At 40.9% G+C, this 16,929-nt stretch overlaps 3 protein-coding genes and 1 pseudogene across 3 annotated transcripts; all 4 read right to left on the reverse strand.

The window, feature by feature from the left end:
- Positions 1-5,422: 5,422 nt before the first annotated feature.
- LOC128719533 (protein obstructor-E-like) lies at positions 5,423-6,043 on the reverse strand. The gene has a single exon (XM_053813160.1). The coding sequence runs from the start codon at positions 6,041-6,043 to the stop codon at positions 5,423-5,425; it is 621 nt and encodes a 206-aa protein (XP_053669135.1).
- Positions 6,044-6,315: 272 nt separating this feature from the next.
- On the reverse strand, positions 6,316-7,272 carry LOC128719530 (uncharacterized). The gene has a single exon (XM_053813156.1). The coding sequence runs from the start codon at positions 7,270-7,272 to the stop codon at positions 6,316-6,318; it is 957 nt and encodes a 318-aa protein (XP_053669131.1).
- A 1,388-nt stretch (positions 7,273-8,660) lies between these two features.
- Positions 8,661-10,053, reverse strand: LOC128718223 (uncharacterized; annotated as a pseudogene).
- Positions 10,054-10,462: 409 nt separating this feature from the next.
- LOC128718224 (uncharacterized) lies at positions 10,463-15,861 on the reverse strand. Its single transcript, XM_053811890.1, has 6 exons — positions 15,855-15,861; positions 15,681-15,745; positions 14,807-15,614; positions 14,604-14,732; positions 11,400-12,707; positions 10,463-11,181 (listed from the first exon to the last, which is right to left on the reverse strand). Exons 1-6 carry the CDS (start codon positions 15,859-15,861, stop codon positions 10,463-10,465), a joined length of 3,036 nt encoding a protein of 1,011 aa, XP_053667865.1.
- Positions 15,862-16,929: the final 1,068 nt, after the last annotated feature.

Genomic DNA, 16,929 nt, shown 5'->3' on the forward strand with positions numbered 1-16,929 from the left:
TTCGATCGGATCGGACCCCAAGTGACGGATTCTAAACGGATTCGTACTGATTGAGGTTCTAAAAAGATGAGATACAATTGGTATTGGTGTCGCAATTCACACCCCAAAACCTGCTCATCGATTCTCGCTGTGTCGGCAGTTTGGGTGCTCCTTTCGCGTTCAGGCATCGGGGCAGCGGGCAGCGCAAGTAGGGTAGGCTTTTAATGTGTAATTAGTATATAAGAACGATTTTAAAATTCTATATTGTGGCTCCAAGGAGGATGTTAGCGGCCTTTTACTAAACCCAGAGAATGTGGACGCGATCCTTTATATGCTGGATAAACTGGATATGGCAATCCAGCAAGAGTTCATGCGGCTCTGCTCAAGGATCTTATGGCAACAAAGGGAGCGTCTTTGGACAATCCCGCTACAGTTATCGATTTTTCAAATGCATTATGCAACATGGTAGAGAACATGACTATGCTAGGACATTAAGAATACCTGATGGACCAACGACTTCTCCATGATGTGGTTTCGAATTTGTCATCAGAATTAAGATCCGAGCGGATAAGAGAGGCGTTAAAATTGGAAGCAAACGTGCTAATACGCTTAGTCAATCCTCCAAATGGTTAAAACCTACAGTAGAATTGGCAATCGCTTTCCTTGCTTCAGAAGGCAATCAAAGGCCTAATAAGACAAGCAAGATGAATACTCATTAAACAAAAACACTTTGGGAAAACGTTTAGAAATGTGCCCTCTGCGGAAATCATCATAAAACAGTCGACTGTCAAGCAACTAAGCATTACTTGTCAAGACAGATGGAAAGCTCTAAAACACCAGGGTGTATGTAGCAATTGTTGCACATCTTCCTATCATAACACGTACAATTACCGCAGGTCTCCACAGTGCACAATAGCCGGTTGTGGCAAGAAGCACCACACCATTCTTCATCAACATAACTCATTCGGACAAACGCGGCTAAACTGCCATCAACACACCGGATAATATTTAATCCAAATTTTTACCGGTGACTATATAGAATGGTAGTAAATCTGTGAACACCTTTGCGTTCATATATTCTGGTTCGTCTTCCAGTTTTATGATCGAGGAACTTAAAGCAAAATTAGACGCTGAAGGAGCACGAAAACCATTAACGCTTGCTTGGACAAATAGCAGCTTCCAGGTAGAAGATCAAAGTACCTCGGCCGGTATCCAAGTGCGTCGACCAAACAAGAAGCTACTACATATAAAAAATGTCCGAACCGTGAAAGAATTGGATCTACCTAGACGAAGCGTGAACGCAAAGACAATGAAAGGAGAATTTTCACACCTAAAAGGGATCAGTCTAAACAGTTACTACGACGCACGTTCGTAGTACCCAAAGTTCTATTAGGTCTTCCTCACGCCTATCGCTCTCAAGCCTTAGGGTACCGAGCGGGAGGACCTGACGTACCCGTGGCATATAAGACTCGGGTCAGATGGGTTATTTTGGAAAAGACGCGACTATCAAAAATACTGAGACATATTACGTCTTTACAATGATAGGAACAGAAAGAGAGGGAAGAAAAAACATTGAATGACCTAATGAAAGGTTTCTTCTGAACGGAAGAATTTGGTTGCCGAGGCAACAATGAACCGCTAACTTCAAAATCATATATGAAGGTGCTTGAAATCATGAGAAAAGCGTCCAAGCGATCGGAAAAGGGAAATGAGATAGGTTTACGTTGGAAACATGACAAACACAGGCTGCATGATAGTTACGCAGATTAAGGGGTCAAGAAAGTAAAATGAATAGCGATCCGAAGATAAGAAATTAGTATCACTATGAGGTCAACTCATACGTTAAAAACTCAGGCGTTCTACGAGGAAAGATGTGTTTCGATACAAGTTCAAAAGTGATGACGCCCAGCCACTCAGTAAGAGCGAGATCTTGTCGTTTATAATGAAGATGTATGACCCTTTGGGATTATTGACTAACATTACCATCCAGGGAAAAACTTTGAGGCAGGGCTTATGGAAAACCAGCACTGGGGTAGATCATACCAAAATTTAGAAAGCTTAAGCTTTAAGCCTGTTTCTGCCAAATAATCCAGGTACCGGGCTGTATCATTCTGTACAGATTTGTAACGGACATAGCATTTTGAAATAAAGAATGACACAAGGGATCATTTTTGTAAACTACAATTTGAGAAAAATCGATTTAAGTTAAGTAATTTAACTTTAATTTCAATGCATTTGAAATAATATACAAGTCTGATTATTAAAATAATCCTTTTTCAGTTGTTTTTGTTAAAAAAAAGTTGTTTACATTTGTCGCACACGGGAAACATGGCGAAAACTGGCTTAGAGTATGATTCCGGCCACTATTTGGGACGACCAAATACCAAATAAATTGGGTTAAAAAGAATCAAATCAGTAGAAGAAATCAGAAAACCGAGATGCCTTTTGGAAGCATCATTGATTAAAAACAGAGAGCTACACGTCTTCGTTGATGCGTCGGAAAGAGCATTTGCCGCTGTTGCGTATATACGAGAGCTGACAATAAAGTAAGGTCTCCAACGCTGCAACTTCGCCGGATCACGCGCTAGGCGAAATCTGGCAACACCGCCGTGTTCCTTGGTTCCCCCACTACCACTTTGCTGCTGGATGAGGCTTCCCCGACCGCTCAGTCTTGGCTGAGCAGCCGTCAACGATAAGGGTACCCCTCGCGTCAGCGTCCAAGTGCGAATTGCGTTCTGTAATACGTTTTTTGAGTGCGAAAAAGGTGACACCTATTGAAATCCATCGTCAACTAGTTGAAGTTTACGGGGAAAAGTGTATGGACATAAAAAAACGTGCGTAAGTGGAGCCGCGAGTTCAATTCCGAGCGCATTAATGTTCACGACGAGGAGAGAAGTGGCCGACTGTCGGTCTCGGATGCGATTGTTCAAGCACCACGACAACGCGCGCTCGCACACAGCCAACTTTACCCTTGACCTGCTCAAGAAATTTGGCTGGGGCATCATTGATCACCCTCTCTATAGTCCCGACGTGGCCCCAAGTGACTACCACATGTTCCCCGCCCTGAAAAAACATCTCGGAGGGAAGAAGTTTGAAAGTGACGCGGAGGTTCAGAAACAGCTCAAAACCGGGCTGCGCGAGACGGACGGAGAGGGTATATGCAAAGCAAACAGGACCTGTCGTATACTTTTACGATATATTTCATTCGTGATAATCGATTAAGGTTCAGGATTGACCAACTGCAATGATTAAATATCTAAAATATGACGCCAGATGTACAGACCAGACGAATGGGTATGTTAGACTAAGAGACAAACGAAGACCCTAAGGCTCAAGATCTGTTAAAACAAATAACTACAATAACGGCATTATGTGATGTTAATAAAGCTTTGCCAAACAGTTTTTTATCCGGTCCGTTAGTGTGAAGACCGGCGCGCTACCATCATGCCACCGGGCTGCCCCACGGGGCTGATTAGTTAGTCGTACTTCAAAACATTCAAACAACTCCCTACAGCAAACGCATCCCGAACAGCAAATGGAACCGACAATATAGCAAAAATTAGAACAATAATTATAACGTTCGCTATTTTTAAGATGAAATCTCAAGGTCAAAAGAAACCATTGCCCATCCTGTCAAACGATATATACTTGTAATTTCCTCTGAAAGGAATTACGGGGATGAGGATGTCGCGTACAGAACCACAGCCTATCGGTTCAGTTAGATTTGAGAAGCTCTGCCTGTGGTGCGAGTTCAGCGATTCTGGTGCAAATGTGCCGATCGATCGCAATTCGCACCCCGAACCCGGCGCATTCGTTCCCGCTGTGTCGGCAGTCTGAGTGCTCCTATCGCGTTCAGGCATCGGGCCAGTGTGCAGCGGTCAGCGCAAGTAGATTAAGCATTAACGTGTAATTAGTATATAAAAACAAATTCAAAATTCTAACAAAACAGGATGTTTTCTAACCCTGCGTGGAATAACGTTTCGGTGTAGGATTTGGATTCAGGGATTGGAATCCGAAGCAGGATTCGGTAATAATATTATTTGTTTATTGAGACACGAAAATATTGAATTTATGTGTGTGTGTTTTTTTTAATCCACAAGTAATTGAAATTTACAATCTTCTTCGCGATCGTAGGTACACATATGGGGATGATAAATGATATTTGAATCATTATCAGCAACAAACAACAAAATTCATAACCATGAAAAAGTGTGAGAAACGTGGGGTAACGTAAGGTAAAAAATATCATAAAACTTAAACGTAACGAGAGAATATGATGCGTAACATTCCTGCAAATAATTTGATGTCGATGAAAGAAAAAAATCCATCGTTATGTACTACTTATCGCTAGAATCGTAATTTGTTATCAAATGCTTTGCTGTTTACAAGACCGACGCGATACGTCAGATGTAGTTCATTCCATACAGTGTATGAATACACGTGTAATTCGCGCTATGCGTAAATTCTAGAATAACAACAATGGGTGCTACAAAAGTATGTCTGCAAACCAGACGGAGATTATGTATTTCCGTAGAGCTATAAATCATATGAACCGTGTGCCACTACAGAAACAACGTACTTGAAGCCTGGCCGTTTGGATCATTGCTGGGCGAGTCATCAAACAATTAAAAACAGCGTCAAATCCAAATTGTTCACAGACATTTATGGTCGCTTAAGCGGTTGTATTTTTGTCTAGAAAAGATTGCAAAAAGGATTCCAGGCGCAGTGATATGACGCTGTTATCACTAGCTCGTGAGCATCATCGGCTTGTCTGGGCAGTAATGGATAAAGAGAATTCCCACAATGCTCGAGATGGTGTAGACAAATTTTTGTTATTTTGCAGTCTATGACGTAATACTTGTCATTATCAGGGAACTCTGGAGTACTGTAAATGAGCTGTGTTTCGTTTTGTACATAGTGTTGAAAAATTAAAAGACGTTAATCGCATTCCAGACAGTGTTGTAAAAGAAATGACGTAAAAGAAGAAGTTGCCAACGGTCTATAAAGGTATTAATTTACCTGTTTATTGAACGTATGTAAAAGATCGAATGTGTGAATCCGTAAAAATCGATACATTGATATAATGTCGTGGACAGCTTCATGTTTAATATCATTGACCATTACATGACCATGACAGTAAAGATTCCGTTTACATGACAATGTACAAGTTTTTAATTGTTATATCATGAACATTTCGGATTTGTGGATGGAATGTTATTTGATCAGGCTCGCTGATTGACTACGTTCTACGTATTAACTCTTCTAAAACAAAACAGCCATTCTATGACTTAGTTTTACTAATAGTTCATTAATATTTCATGTAATTATAGTATTCCCAATTATATGGTATACTGCCAGTAAAATTAAGAAACCACAGAAGTTTGTTTTTACAATGCTTGATTTATTTAATGAGCGCTGAATTTGGTATTGTTACAAATTTTCTTTAGCATTTTTTGGCATCACCAAACGCACAGAGCTTAATATCCGAGTAAAAGATGTGATTTTTTCCACAAGACTGGATATTAGGCTTGCCCAGAACACAAATGATATACTTATTGCAGTTACCAGGATGAGGAATCATATCAATGATAACTCCTTTGCACATACCCTTCAGCTCGGTTTGCGTTGGTTCCGGAGCGGTAGTCGATTCCGAAGTGGTTGTTGCTGTTTCGGTGGGTTCCGCTTCTATCGTACAAAGTACATTTGGCTCGTAATCGCACACTCCTCTTGTCGAGTCGAAGATGGTGCCATTCGGTACACACGTAGCTTCAACAGCTTCTGCTTCCCCTTGACAGGTGACGAAATTGGCACAGGTAGTTAGGGATGGAAGTATGGTGCCATCAGGCTGTCCGGCGCATCTGTCACTGGAAGCTACCGTCGTCATAGCCGATGATTCTGTAGTAAGCTCCTCTTTTGATGAGTTTTCGTTGGATTTCTCCTGCGAACCAGAGTCTTCTTGGGATTTCTCCTTAGACTTTTCCTTGGATTTCTCCTTGCTCTTATCGGCCAAGGTGGCCGAGCAGAGAACGACAAACACAAGTAGAATGCACAGTTTCTTGTTCATCTTGTGGAGATTCGAGTATGGTACGATATCCAACCTTCAGTTAGCTTAAATACTGTTTCACAGAGGAGTTGAAGAGATAATGGAGCAGACAAAATCAACAGATGAAATCTTACAATATTGCTCACTTGTCTAGCGGTGACAAGGATGCAATAAAAAAAAGTTATGTCCCCTTGTTTTCTACAGTACTTAATATTGAAGGTTTACAAACAGCACACAGTGCATTTGTTATTGTTTTATTCGGGAATGAAGAATAGATATCACGAAGTATGTACTTAGCGAACGTAGGAAGTGGCACGTAGGTATGCTTCAATCCAAACTGAGTTAGGCACACACGTCACTGGATCACCGAAACCGCAGGTTGCTGTTTCCGCAATAAAGATGAAATTTTCCGGACACTGCTGTACATTAGGTTGGCCCAACACACAGATAACGTAGCGCGTACAGTCTGTCGGATGTTCTAACATACCAACGGTAACGCCACGGCAAAGATCCACTGGAACACTTGGATCTAATGGAGGACGGGTTGGTTCGTCTGTTGGCAACGGTGGTGCCACGGTACTGTTTCCGGATGGTCCCGATTCTGCACATTCGACATTTTCCGGATGGTCACATACCTCCCGCTGCCAGTCGAAATATGTACCCTGTGGCTGACAGTTGATTTCCTCGGCGATGTCTTCATTTTCGCAACGGAAAAAGTTGCTGCAGTTTCGAGAAGGTGCTAGAGATCCGTCAGGACGACCAGCACAAGCACCACCTTCGTAGCACTGTACATTCTCAGGATGGTCACACACCTCTCTCTGGTAATCGAACAGTGTACCAGCGGGTGCACAAGTGACCTCTTCATTTTCTAGCTCGTTCATGCAGATTATAAAATTTGAGCAATTTGTAGCAGGAATAAGAGTCCCGTTTTGACGCCCTGTACAACGATTTTCTTCCGTCCAGCAAGTCACAAGTTCTGGATGATCGCAAACTTCTCGTTCATAGTCGTACATGGTTCCTACTGGCAGGCATGCAACTTCTTGTTCCTGACCTCCCTCGCAATTGATAAAGTTCGAGCAGTTGACTGACGGGAAAAGTGTTCCATCAGGTTGACCTTGACACCGTCCCCTGTCAGCCGATGAGTTGCGAGGCACAAAGTTGCCTTGTATCAGGATCGATTGACGCTGGAAAGTAGCAACACCCGCACCAACGAGGCAGCACAGGCTAGCGATTATGAGTAATTTTGTCATAGCCGATAGTACGAGGGTTCTTTTTGCGGTCGAACACAAACTGATTCAGAACGCTAGTCTGCGCGGAAGCTTTATAGGGCGATTTGGAGATGTTAGCCGAAGGCCATAAAACCTCATCAGTTATCGAAATGTGAAGCCAAGTTTAGAAGAGCTTAGGGGTCAGATAGTACCTGATATGGTGATTGCGTATTGGTTGAATGTGATTAGATATGATGTGTTCGGCTATTTCAGATTCGCATTCAATCAATTTTAAAGTCGAAAAAAATGCATTGTATTGGAATACCTTAAGTTCAACATTCTGCCTTAAGAAAGCTTGGACAGACGTATCCATGCTACCGTCCTACAACCAGTGTTGTCTTCTTCTGGGCCTACAAACCTTGGAAGTCAGACGTAATAGGTTTCATTTATAGCCGGACTGCTACTATGAACCACCGATAATCCATCGCTAGTAAATAGATTTCTTTTGTTGTTCCACTCACAACATCTAGACGCCGTTAAATTTTGCACGGAACGCGCTCCAATATTCAATAATAATTGTTCGGTACTAACGCTCCTTTCGCAGTCATGATAAGACGATTCAATCGATGTTCAAGCCAGTTCGATTTCACAATGCCTTAGTCCCAATTTAAAAACACTTTGTCTTTAAAGTAAGTTTAAGCGTTTTTGTCTTTGTATAGGTTGTACGAACACCATACCCGGTGTTTTTTTTTGTAAAAATGTTCTCGGTGGACGAATTAATGAATAATGATTAAACATCAAACATTAAACATCTAGGAAAAATACAAACGTATTCTCATTTAAGAATTGCATTCTTAACTTCATTGTTTTAATTCTTTCTACTTACAATTGTATTACAATTACTTATGTTTTTCCCGTTCGAATGACCAGATGTTATCTTCTTGTTTTAGCACGTAGTCGAATAGTCAGTCAATGCTACGGGGGAATGATCCGGATGAAATTATGTCTCGGTCCAATTGTGTGACATCCCATACACAACACCGGGTTGCATCAGATAATTGCACGGTTAATCAAATTATGACTCTTTGTTTTTCATTGGTACGACAACCTCATGAAGTCAAAACCTGCTATTTCTGGCTTTCTATGATATTATTTATCCGTAGCCGGATAGTCAGTACGGGGTTTTGGTCTGGATGGGATTTTGGACAGGTTACACCGTCCACGTATAGCAGGTTGAATTGAATGCGCAGATATAAATTTACTTGTTTAACGCGTTAAATTTAATTTAATAAAAGAATACTTTTATCGGCATTTATTCAGGATGACAAACGTTGACAATTTATTTTCTAAATATCTTTAATTAATTTCAAATAAACGTTATCTTGAGGTTAACGATAATATTTAAGGTATTTGCTGCGTTTATGTTAATCCTAATGGACATACGATACGACTCTCTGATACACCTCTGTCCAAGTCGGGTTAGCAACACAGGTATTCGGATCACCAAACCCACATGTAGAAAGTTCCGAGATAAAGATGAAATTGTCGGGGCATCGTTGAATAGTAGGCTGACCTAAGACGCATATAACGTATTGCGTGCAATCTGTTGGATGTGCAATCATTCCTACAGTAACTCCCCGACATATGTCGTTAGGCACATTAGTGTCCAATGGAGGACGAGTTGGTGCGACGGACGATGTGGGCGGTCTTTCCGTACTATTGCCATTCGTTCCAGATTCCCAACATTTGACGTTGCCCGGATGGTCACATACTTCTCGTTCCCAGTCGAAATGAGTTCCGTGCGGTTGGCAAGATATTTCCTCAAATATAGATTCATCCTCGCAAATAAAGAAGTTGCTGCAGTTACGAGAAGGGGCTAGAGAGCCATCCGGACGACCAGCACACATGTCACTTTCCCAGCATAACACATTTTCCGGATAATCACATACTTCACGCTGATGGTCAAACAGAGTGCCAGCCGGTGCACAGGTGACCTCTTCGTTTTCTATCTCATTCATACAGATGATAAAGTTGGAGCAGGATTCCGCCGGAATGAGAGTTCCATTTGCCCTTCCTGTGCAACGGTTATCCTGGCTGTAGCATGTCACAAACTCAGGGTGATCACACACACGACGTTCGTGATCGAAGAGCGTACCCTCAGGAACGCAGGCTACTTCACGTTCGATTCCTCCCTGACAGGTAATGAAGTTGGCACAGTTTGGGGCAGGGAAGAGACTACCCTCTGGTACGCTATCACACCGGTTCCGATTGATCGGGGGTCTTCCCGTAGATACCCATGGTGGACGCCCAGTAGACACCCACGGCGGTCGTCCGTTTTCGTTTGATTCACCTGACGATTCAGACGATGAAGATGAAGATTTTTGTAGTGAGCTGTCCGCTAGACAGCATAGCGTAACCGCAAAAATTATCCAAAACTTGTTCATTGTCACTCGCTGTATAACCCTGATAATAATGTGAGATGCCTAAAACATACGGTCCTATATAAGAAAACCTGTGACAAACGCTACATGGCGATCATTTCGCCGTCGTGCAATTATCAGCACCTGATTAGGTATAGTGATATATGACCCTAGGCGAACATAACGATATAAAATGCCGCAAACCAAAAGAAATTAATCCGCTTCTGCTACTGCAGCAATGCTATTTGATTAGATACACTTAGAAGTTAATGAATTAAAAAAACATGCCACCTATCTCAAGCTAAAAGATAATGTTTGATCATGTACTCTAACGAATCTGAAAATTGGGATGGAATGATTGCATGTCGTACAAAGTATTGACAAAACTCTTCAAGCTTGCCATACTTGCATACTACATTTATTTTACGGTAAAATGCAAAGAAATTTAGTTCACATCTTGTTCGTAAAATTGGAATCTCGTAATCATTCTCGTACACATGACGTCACTAAAATATGTCGTGTTGGTGGTTAAATCGTTATCAGAGTTTTATTTATTGACCAGTGATAACACGAAAGCAACTCAGACGCGACAGTTTAATTGTTTCCTAAAACTCGGATTTGCTGCCTAATCTGGTTCTCATGTTGACGTAAAAGATAATTTTACAATTAAACAATCTTGTGGGGCTCGGGAAGGGAGCGAATAAAGCAGTGCAGACAGACACTTCCATAGTAAACCAGATAACAACAAGATTACGACTTAGGTATGGACACAAAAGTGATGGAAGTACCCGATGATCGTTGTGAAATAATATTTATGTAGGTGATATTGTATTAGCTGCACATTCCACATTTTCCGGTTCGTCACATTTGCCTGTTTCTGGATTAAACCACAGTCCATTTGGACAATTGTTAGGGTAAGCTACCCCCTGATAGCAGGAGTAATATCGTTCGCACAGCGTGTTGCTCGGAATTAAAGCGGTGTCTGGTTGACCATAACATATGTCGAGAGGATCCACAGTTGGAGGCGTTGAGATCGGATAGGTGGTTGTTTGCTCCTGATCACAATCCACATCATATCGCGTTCCACATCGCTGCATTGTTTCGTCAAACCAGAAAAATAACGGACAGGAAAGAAGATATGCTATCCGGTCAATACACTGGTAATACCACTGGCAAGACTCAACGCTGGCCACGTAACGAAAGTTTGGTATATCGTCACACATAGAAGATGGTTCTGGTGCTGGTGCTTCTGGCAGCGTGGGAGGTTCGGCTAGGTCGCATTCCGATTGAGCTTTCGGCACGCACTGCTGCTGCTGCATTGAAAACCATTCATCCTCCGGGCAAATTTGTGGATAGGCGTTTCCATCGATACAGTTGTAGTATAAATAGCAAGCGTTTGGACTAGGAATGTAGCTCAGGTTTGGAACTTCCTGACAACGGTCATCCTCAGCCAAAGCGGAGTACTGTGATACTAAGAAAAATTGAAATGCTACTTGAAATATCGACCACATCGTAGTAAACTTCAAATACACTGAACAAATTCACTGCCAATGGAGACCGGTTTTATATATCTCATTTGTCATCGGGAGTCAATAAACCACCAAAAGAAGCGCACAGATAAGAATTGGGCAGGTTTCTATAGTTCGGGTTATAAACTGAGAGCACATTTATTGGAAATTTCACAGGGCAGAATTGTTTAGTTTACAAGCGCCGATAATTAGACGGCAAATTTCGGAAGCGGTGCATTACACAGCACATTTTCCGGCAAGTCGCAAAGCATCGTTTCCGGGTTGAATAACAAGCCACCAAGGCAATTGCTCGGATATGCACCCTCATTGAAGCAGATGTAGAAACGACTGCAGTCGTCTAGGCTGGGTACGTAGGTTCCATTGGGGAGTCCATTACACTGCTGATTACCCGTTTCCGGTGGTCCAGTAGGTGGAACAGTTGGTGGTATAGTTGGTGTTGGCGGTGGAGTCGGAGGTGTCGGTACATTGCAAATAGCATCAGAAGGTGAGATGCACTCGCGAGTGGTTTGATCGAACCATAGTCCAGGTGCGCAGTATAGAATATATCCGATACCACCCGAGCAAACATAATATGCTTCACAACGTTGTGGACTGGGAACGTACTCACCATCCTCAATGTCGATGCACACGTTCGGAGTCGGTGTGGTCGGTGGACCATTCGGACAGAAAACATCAATAGGGTTACCACAAGATTGTTGCTCCTCGTCGAACCATGTGCCATCGGGGCAAAGTGTTGGATACGCAGTGCCTTCCACACAGACATAGTACTGATTGCAGAACTGTGGATTGATAACCATCTCACCATCACTTACATTGTTGCAAATTCCTGGTGTTGGCCCTGGAGTTGAACCCGGTAAACCAGGATTATTACACTGTGTCTCTTCCTCCGGAATACAGTCCTGCGTATTTTCATCGAAGAAGAATCCGTTGCGGCAGATCATGGGAAAGGGTGTACCATTAAGGCAATAGTAGAATAACTGACAAAATTGTGGGCTTTGTACATAAGAAAAGTTGGGACGACCAAAACAAAGATTTGGTTCTGAGGGACCGGGAGGAGCCGTAGGTGTTTGTGTAGGTTCTTCTATGTCACATTCAACCTCAAACCGATTACCGCAACGGCCGAGCTCAATACTGAACCAGTATCCGCGCGGACACGATAACCGATAGGCGAAATTGTCGATGCATTGGTAATACAATTGACAAGACAGAGTGCTCGGGAGATAGGTAAAATCCGGCACATTTTCGCATTCTGGTGACGGTGGTCTTGGCGGTGCTTCCGGGAGTTCCGGTGCAGGTTCAATGTCACAGTCGGCTTCATCCTGAGGCACGCAACGTTGCAACTCCATAGAGAACCAAAGATCTTCAGGACATGTGTATCCATATGCCTGACCATCTATACAGGCGTAGTAAAGGTAGCATGCTTGAGGGCTTCTCACGTAAGTAAGGTTAGGTACACCAATACAGATTTCATTGTAAGCCTGGATGGAGCCCACTAGTAATAGGCTTCCAAGGATAGTCGTCACCAGAGCTGTATTTGAAACATGACAAGTATAAAGTTTAATTTAACTCACAGTTCACCGTTTTAACTATAGTACTGGGATCACTCGTTTACATCATCACTTTCTTACCTTTCATTTTCTAGCACTCCGCGATAATTCATACAGTGAAGTATATTTTATCGTTTATATAGGAAATATTTGATGGATCTACAATGGCTGGTCACTGGCGGCTGCTTGAGTTGAGCTATCTGTTATCAGCCATAGTAAATTGATGGTACTTCCGACATTCTAACCATCTTTATTATAGATGTTCCGTATGGTCAAATCGGCAAAGTGAATATAATTCAGGAAGGAAGTTGTAAATATGCAATGCCGCTTCATACTTTATCGTCGGCATTGTTTTCAAACCGCGGCATTTTCCAATTTGATACTTGTTACAGAGTGTTGTTGTTACGAAACGATGTACAATTATAGCACTGCATTGATTATTGATTAGACAAAACTGATCAGTATTGTTTTACCATTGAGGCAGTACTGTCTAGGAATAGCGGCAAGTTAGCTAGAAGGAAAATCAAAATTAGTTCAGTATTCATCTATAAACATAAGATTTTAGAATGTTCAATTAGAGCGATGAATGCGCAATCTATTCAGTGTTTCGTGTGTTTAATATGTTATACAGAAAAGTGCGTTTTCATGTATATGATATGTATTTGCTCTGTATATATGTATATATGTGTTATCATGTATTTTATAAAGTTATACAGAAAAAACATTCAATTGTGAGTTGTTAGTATGGTACAATAGCAATGAAACTAGGTTTATTATGACAGTACATTAACTATTTGACCACTTTCAAATTTGTCCATTCGTTTTTTGTGGAAACTTCTTAATTCTTGGGTTAGGAATATTTTATGAACTATATACTGTGTTTCACCTGTTCCAGTTTGCACATTAGCAAGTACAGAATACGGTTCCGTGGTAAAGTAAGTTTAATAAGTCAAAAATGCCAGGCAGGTGCTAGTAAGTGATTGTACCAAGAAGAAGAATAATTTACCGAATATTTTTATAGTTAACTTTCTAAGGAAAATCGAACATGTCTGAAGTATCGTAGTTATAAAAAAACTCGTATATATTATCAAAGTTGACTTAACTTAGTGAAATAAAGGATACAGTCATTCAATTTGCACAGCATATTGCATATTTGAAAATAAAAATAATTTTTATTAAAAGAATCTGGGTATTTGTGCAATTTGCAAATTTGCAGATAATGTCAAATTTATGCTGATTTAGCTCATTATTGAAATAAGAACGTTCACTTTTTAGAAAATAGAAAGTGTTCTGTATGTAACGTGCAAGGATTATTTGTCGCAGGGCTCCTTTACTGTAGGATTACCACGTTCGTGCTAATATTTGGACTTAACTTGTACCTTCCAGCGAAATTTCTTCAAGCTATATCGTTACTTAACCTAGGGTCGCTAGTAGTACTTGTTTTGGTTCCTTTGAGGCATATATAACTATGGGACAACAAATTAACGAACTTTGTAATCGTTACGTGCCTAACATATCTTGTTCTGCGTGCTTAAATGGTATTTGTGCTGTGCAAATTGAATAGCTGTATCATTGTAGTTACAGTGAGTATACAATTGCTATTGCAGGAATAAACTATGAAACATTTCCTATTCACAAAACCAATCATGGTACTGATCTCTTGAGATAAACCTAGAATTTAGGATTAAACAAAAAATTGCGAAAAAAAGCGCTAAGAAAAATCGAAAAAAAAAAACAAGATAAGTAATAGACTACATCAAACCCATGGCACGGTAAACACTCATAACGATTGTATTTTCATGTTCTGGTGCGAAACAAATAAAGCAAACATTAGATTTATTATTTCTGTGCACAGACTGCATTAGTTGGGAGATCACACTGGGTCGTATTACTGTTCCATAGGTAATTGGTCGGGCAACTCATCAGGATTGGTTGCAGTCCAATACATATATAGTACTGGCTACAGTCGTTATAATTGGGGTAAAAAATTTCACTTCCATAACAATCTGAACAAGGGAAGAAAAAAGGTATCTCGTTAAATAAGTTTTATTCAAACGCTATTGCTATAGATAAATCTTACCGGGAGTACTTGATATTGTCGTTGTTTCTGCGGATGGAGTCGATGTTTCTGGAGCGGCTGGATTAGGTAGATTAGTGCAGTCGGTGTTTTCCGGAAAGTCGCATTGATTTGTAGCTGTATTCCAGTAAACACCATGACCACAGCTATGCAGGATAAGTTTACCGTAGGCACAAATATAGTAGCTTTCACAAGCGGATGGATGAGCGATGAAGCTAAACTCTTCTGGTGTGCAAAGTGGGTATGGATTTTTCGGTGGGTAGAAGGGTGGTGACGTACTAACAGGACGTGGTGCAGATGTTGGCCGAATAGTAGGGATGGCAGTTACCACCGCTGGAGACCGTGTTGTAGGAGGAGCTGTAGGAGCAGTGGGAATGTAGGGTGGTTGATATGGTTTTTTGGTGGTCGTGGTGCTTTTAGTCGGTGGTGGAGTAGGGGCGGTAGGCACACTGGGAAATCCTGTAGGAGGTTCCAAAGATGTCGTACGGGAAGGTGTGGGAGCCGTCGGTATGACAGGCGAGGTAGAAATGCTGGGGAAACTAGGAGGTGGTCTAAAGGATGTCGTACGGGTAGGTGTTGGAGCAGTCGGAATGGAAAGTGAGGTGGAGGATGATGGTATATCAAATGGCGGTAATGAAGGTGTTTGACCACATTTAACGAATGAGGCCCAATTGCACACCATTGAATACGGATCAAACAGCGTGCCGAAGGAGCAATGTTGAATTTTCTGCACATTGTATTCGCATACGATGTACGAAGCACAGTCTTCAGTGATAGGTAACTTTTGTCCATTTGGCATTGCTAGGCAAATCTAGTAGAATAAATATATTTTTATTAGGATTTGCAATGTATACTTGTTACATCAATTGTTACTTACATTGTCCGATATGAATCTCGCTGATGTTGTACCAACAAAAAACCCAATCAGGGCCAAGCCAATGGCTATCAAAACAAAACAGAAAAATCATATGAAACACATTGTAACGGTTGAGTATTTGTTAAACACCACTTTTCTTTTAATTGTGCAATAATCGGATGTATCATAGCGTACCTTTCATTTTTGCGTCTGCGCTAGTAAGAAGTTAATTACTGAATGTCCGATTTGTAGACTTAATAAACACAACTGCCAATTTTTGCCATCCACTACAAACGAGGTATATTTATATGCTCAGACGATTGAAAGATACTCGTTGAAACGTAACTCATGTATTGGTCACTTGTTGTTCTAAATGTTTTCCATATCTTAATGACCATCATGAGTTTTGTAGGGTTTTCTGCGATAGAGGAACAGTGAACGAGAGACATGTGGCAGTGAATCAGGTCTCGGAAAGTTAAAAGCGAAAAATTGTATCTCTTGGGTTTAGTTTAAGAATTTCTAATTTAGTTATTGCAGCAATTTTTTTATAATGATTCCTTTTTTCTATTCATAAAGAATAGCCACGCGGTATTGCCTATAGCAATGCATTTATTAATAAGGAGTAGTAGTTAAAACTTATCAAAATTATTTTACAAAGCATATAGTCAATTGCTGATTATTGGACGTCACCCAATTATTGCACACTGTGTTTCAATTGCTTTATTTCCAAATATGTAGAAGACATTGATGTAAGATAACATTTTTCCTTAAATATGGCAAATATCTGCTGCAAGTACGTTAATTAACTTCAAATCAGGGCTCTTTTTGAATATTTTAATGCCGATGAAAATATTTGCTTCGACTTTATTTCATCGTACGTAAGTTTTATTTTACCGTTTGTACCGTTTTTGATTCGATGGGTGGTATTTTTTACCGGATTTGCTGATAGCTACAATCATTATGAATGGAATATTTCGTGCACAATAGGTCAAAAAATCCACCCTTAAAACACATCACAAAAGTTCACATTCCAAATGTGTTGATGAATGGCAACACGCAATACGCTTTCGGTAGGATTTTGTTATTACCCGGCATCATTAATCTTAGCGATTTTCTATCTTAATAGATTTGGCAGCACGGCCATGGAAAAAATATCATCCTTATTTCTGCACTATGTCGTCATTCTCAAGCGACTGATAAGTCGACGGTTGTATGCAGGATAGTCAAACTCGAATGGTCTTGCAATGTATGCAACTGTTTACAACAGCTT

This window comes from Anopheles marshallii, chromosome 2 (genome assembly GCF_943734725.1).
Source record: "Anopheles marshallii chromosome 2, idAnoMarsDA_429_01, whole genome shotgun sequence".
Classification (NCBI taxonomy): domain Eukaryota; kingdom Metazoa; phylum Arthropoda; class Insecta; order Diptera; family Culicidae; genus Anopheles; species Anopheles marshallii.

What these genes read in the sequence shown, in the direction of transcription:
- LOC128719533 (XM_053813160.1), bottom strand. Translation starts at nt 6,043, where the DNA reads ATGAACAAGAAACTGTGCATTCTACTTGTGTTTGTCGTTCTCTGCTCG.
- LOC128719530 (XM_053813156.1), bottom strand. Translation starts at nt 7,272, where the DNA reads ATGACAAAATTACTCATAATCGCTAGCCTGTGCTGCCTCGTTGGTGCG.
- LOC128718224 (XM_053811890.1), bottom strand. An exon ending in GACAATATCAAGTACTCCCG is followed by an intron (nt 14,733 to 14,806) that starts GTAAGATTTATC and finishes TCCCTTGTTCAG; the next exon opens with ATTGTTATGGAAGTGAAATT. An exon ending in CTTGCCGGAAAATGTGCTGT is followed by an intron (nt 11,182 to 11,399) that starts GTAATGCACCGC and finishes GAATTTGTTCAG; the next exon opens with TGTATTTGAAGTTTACTACG.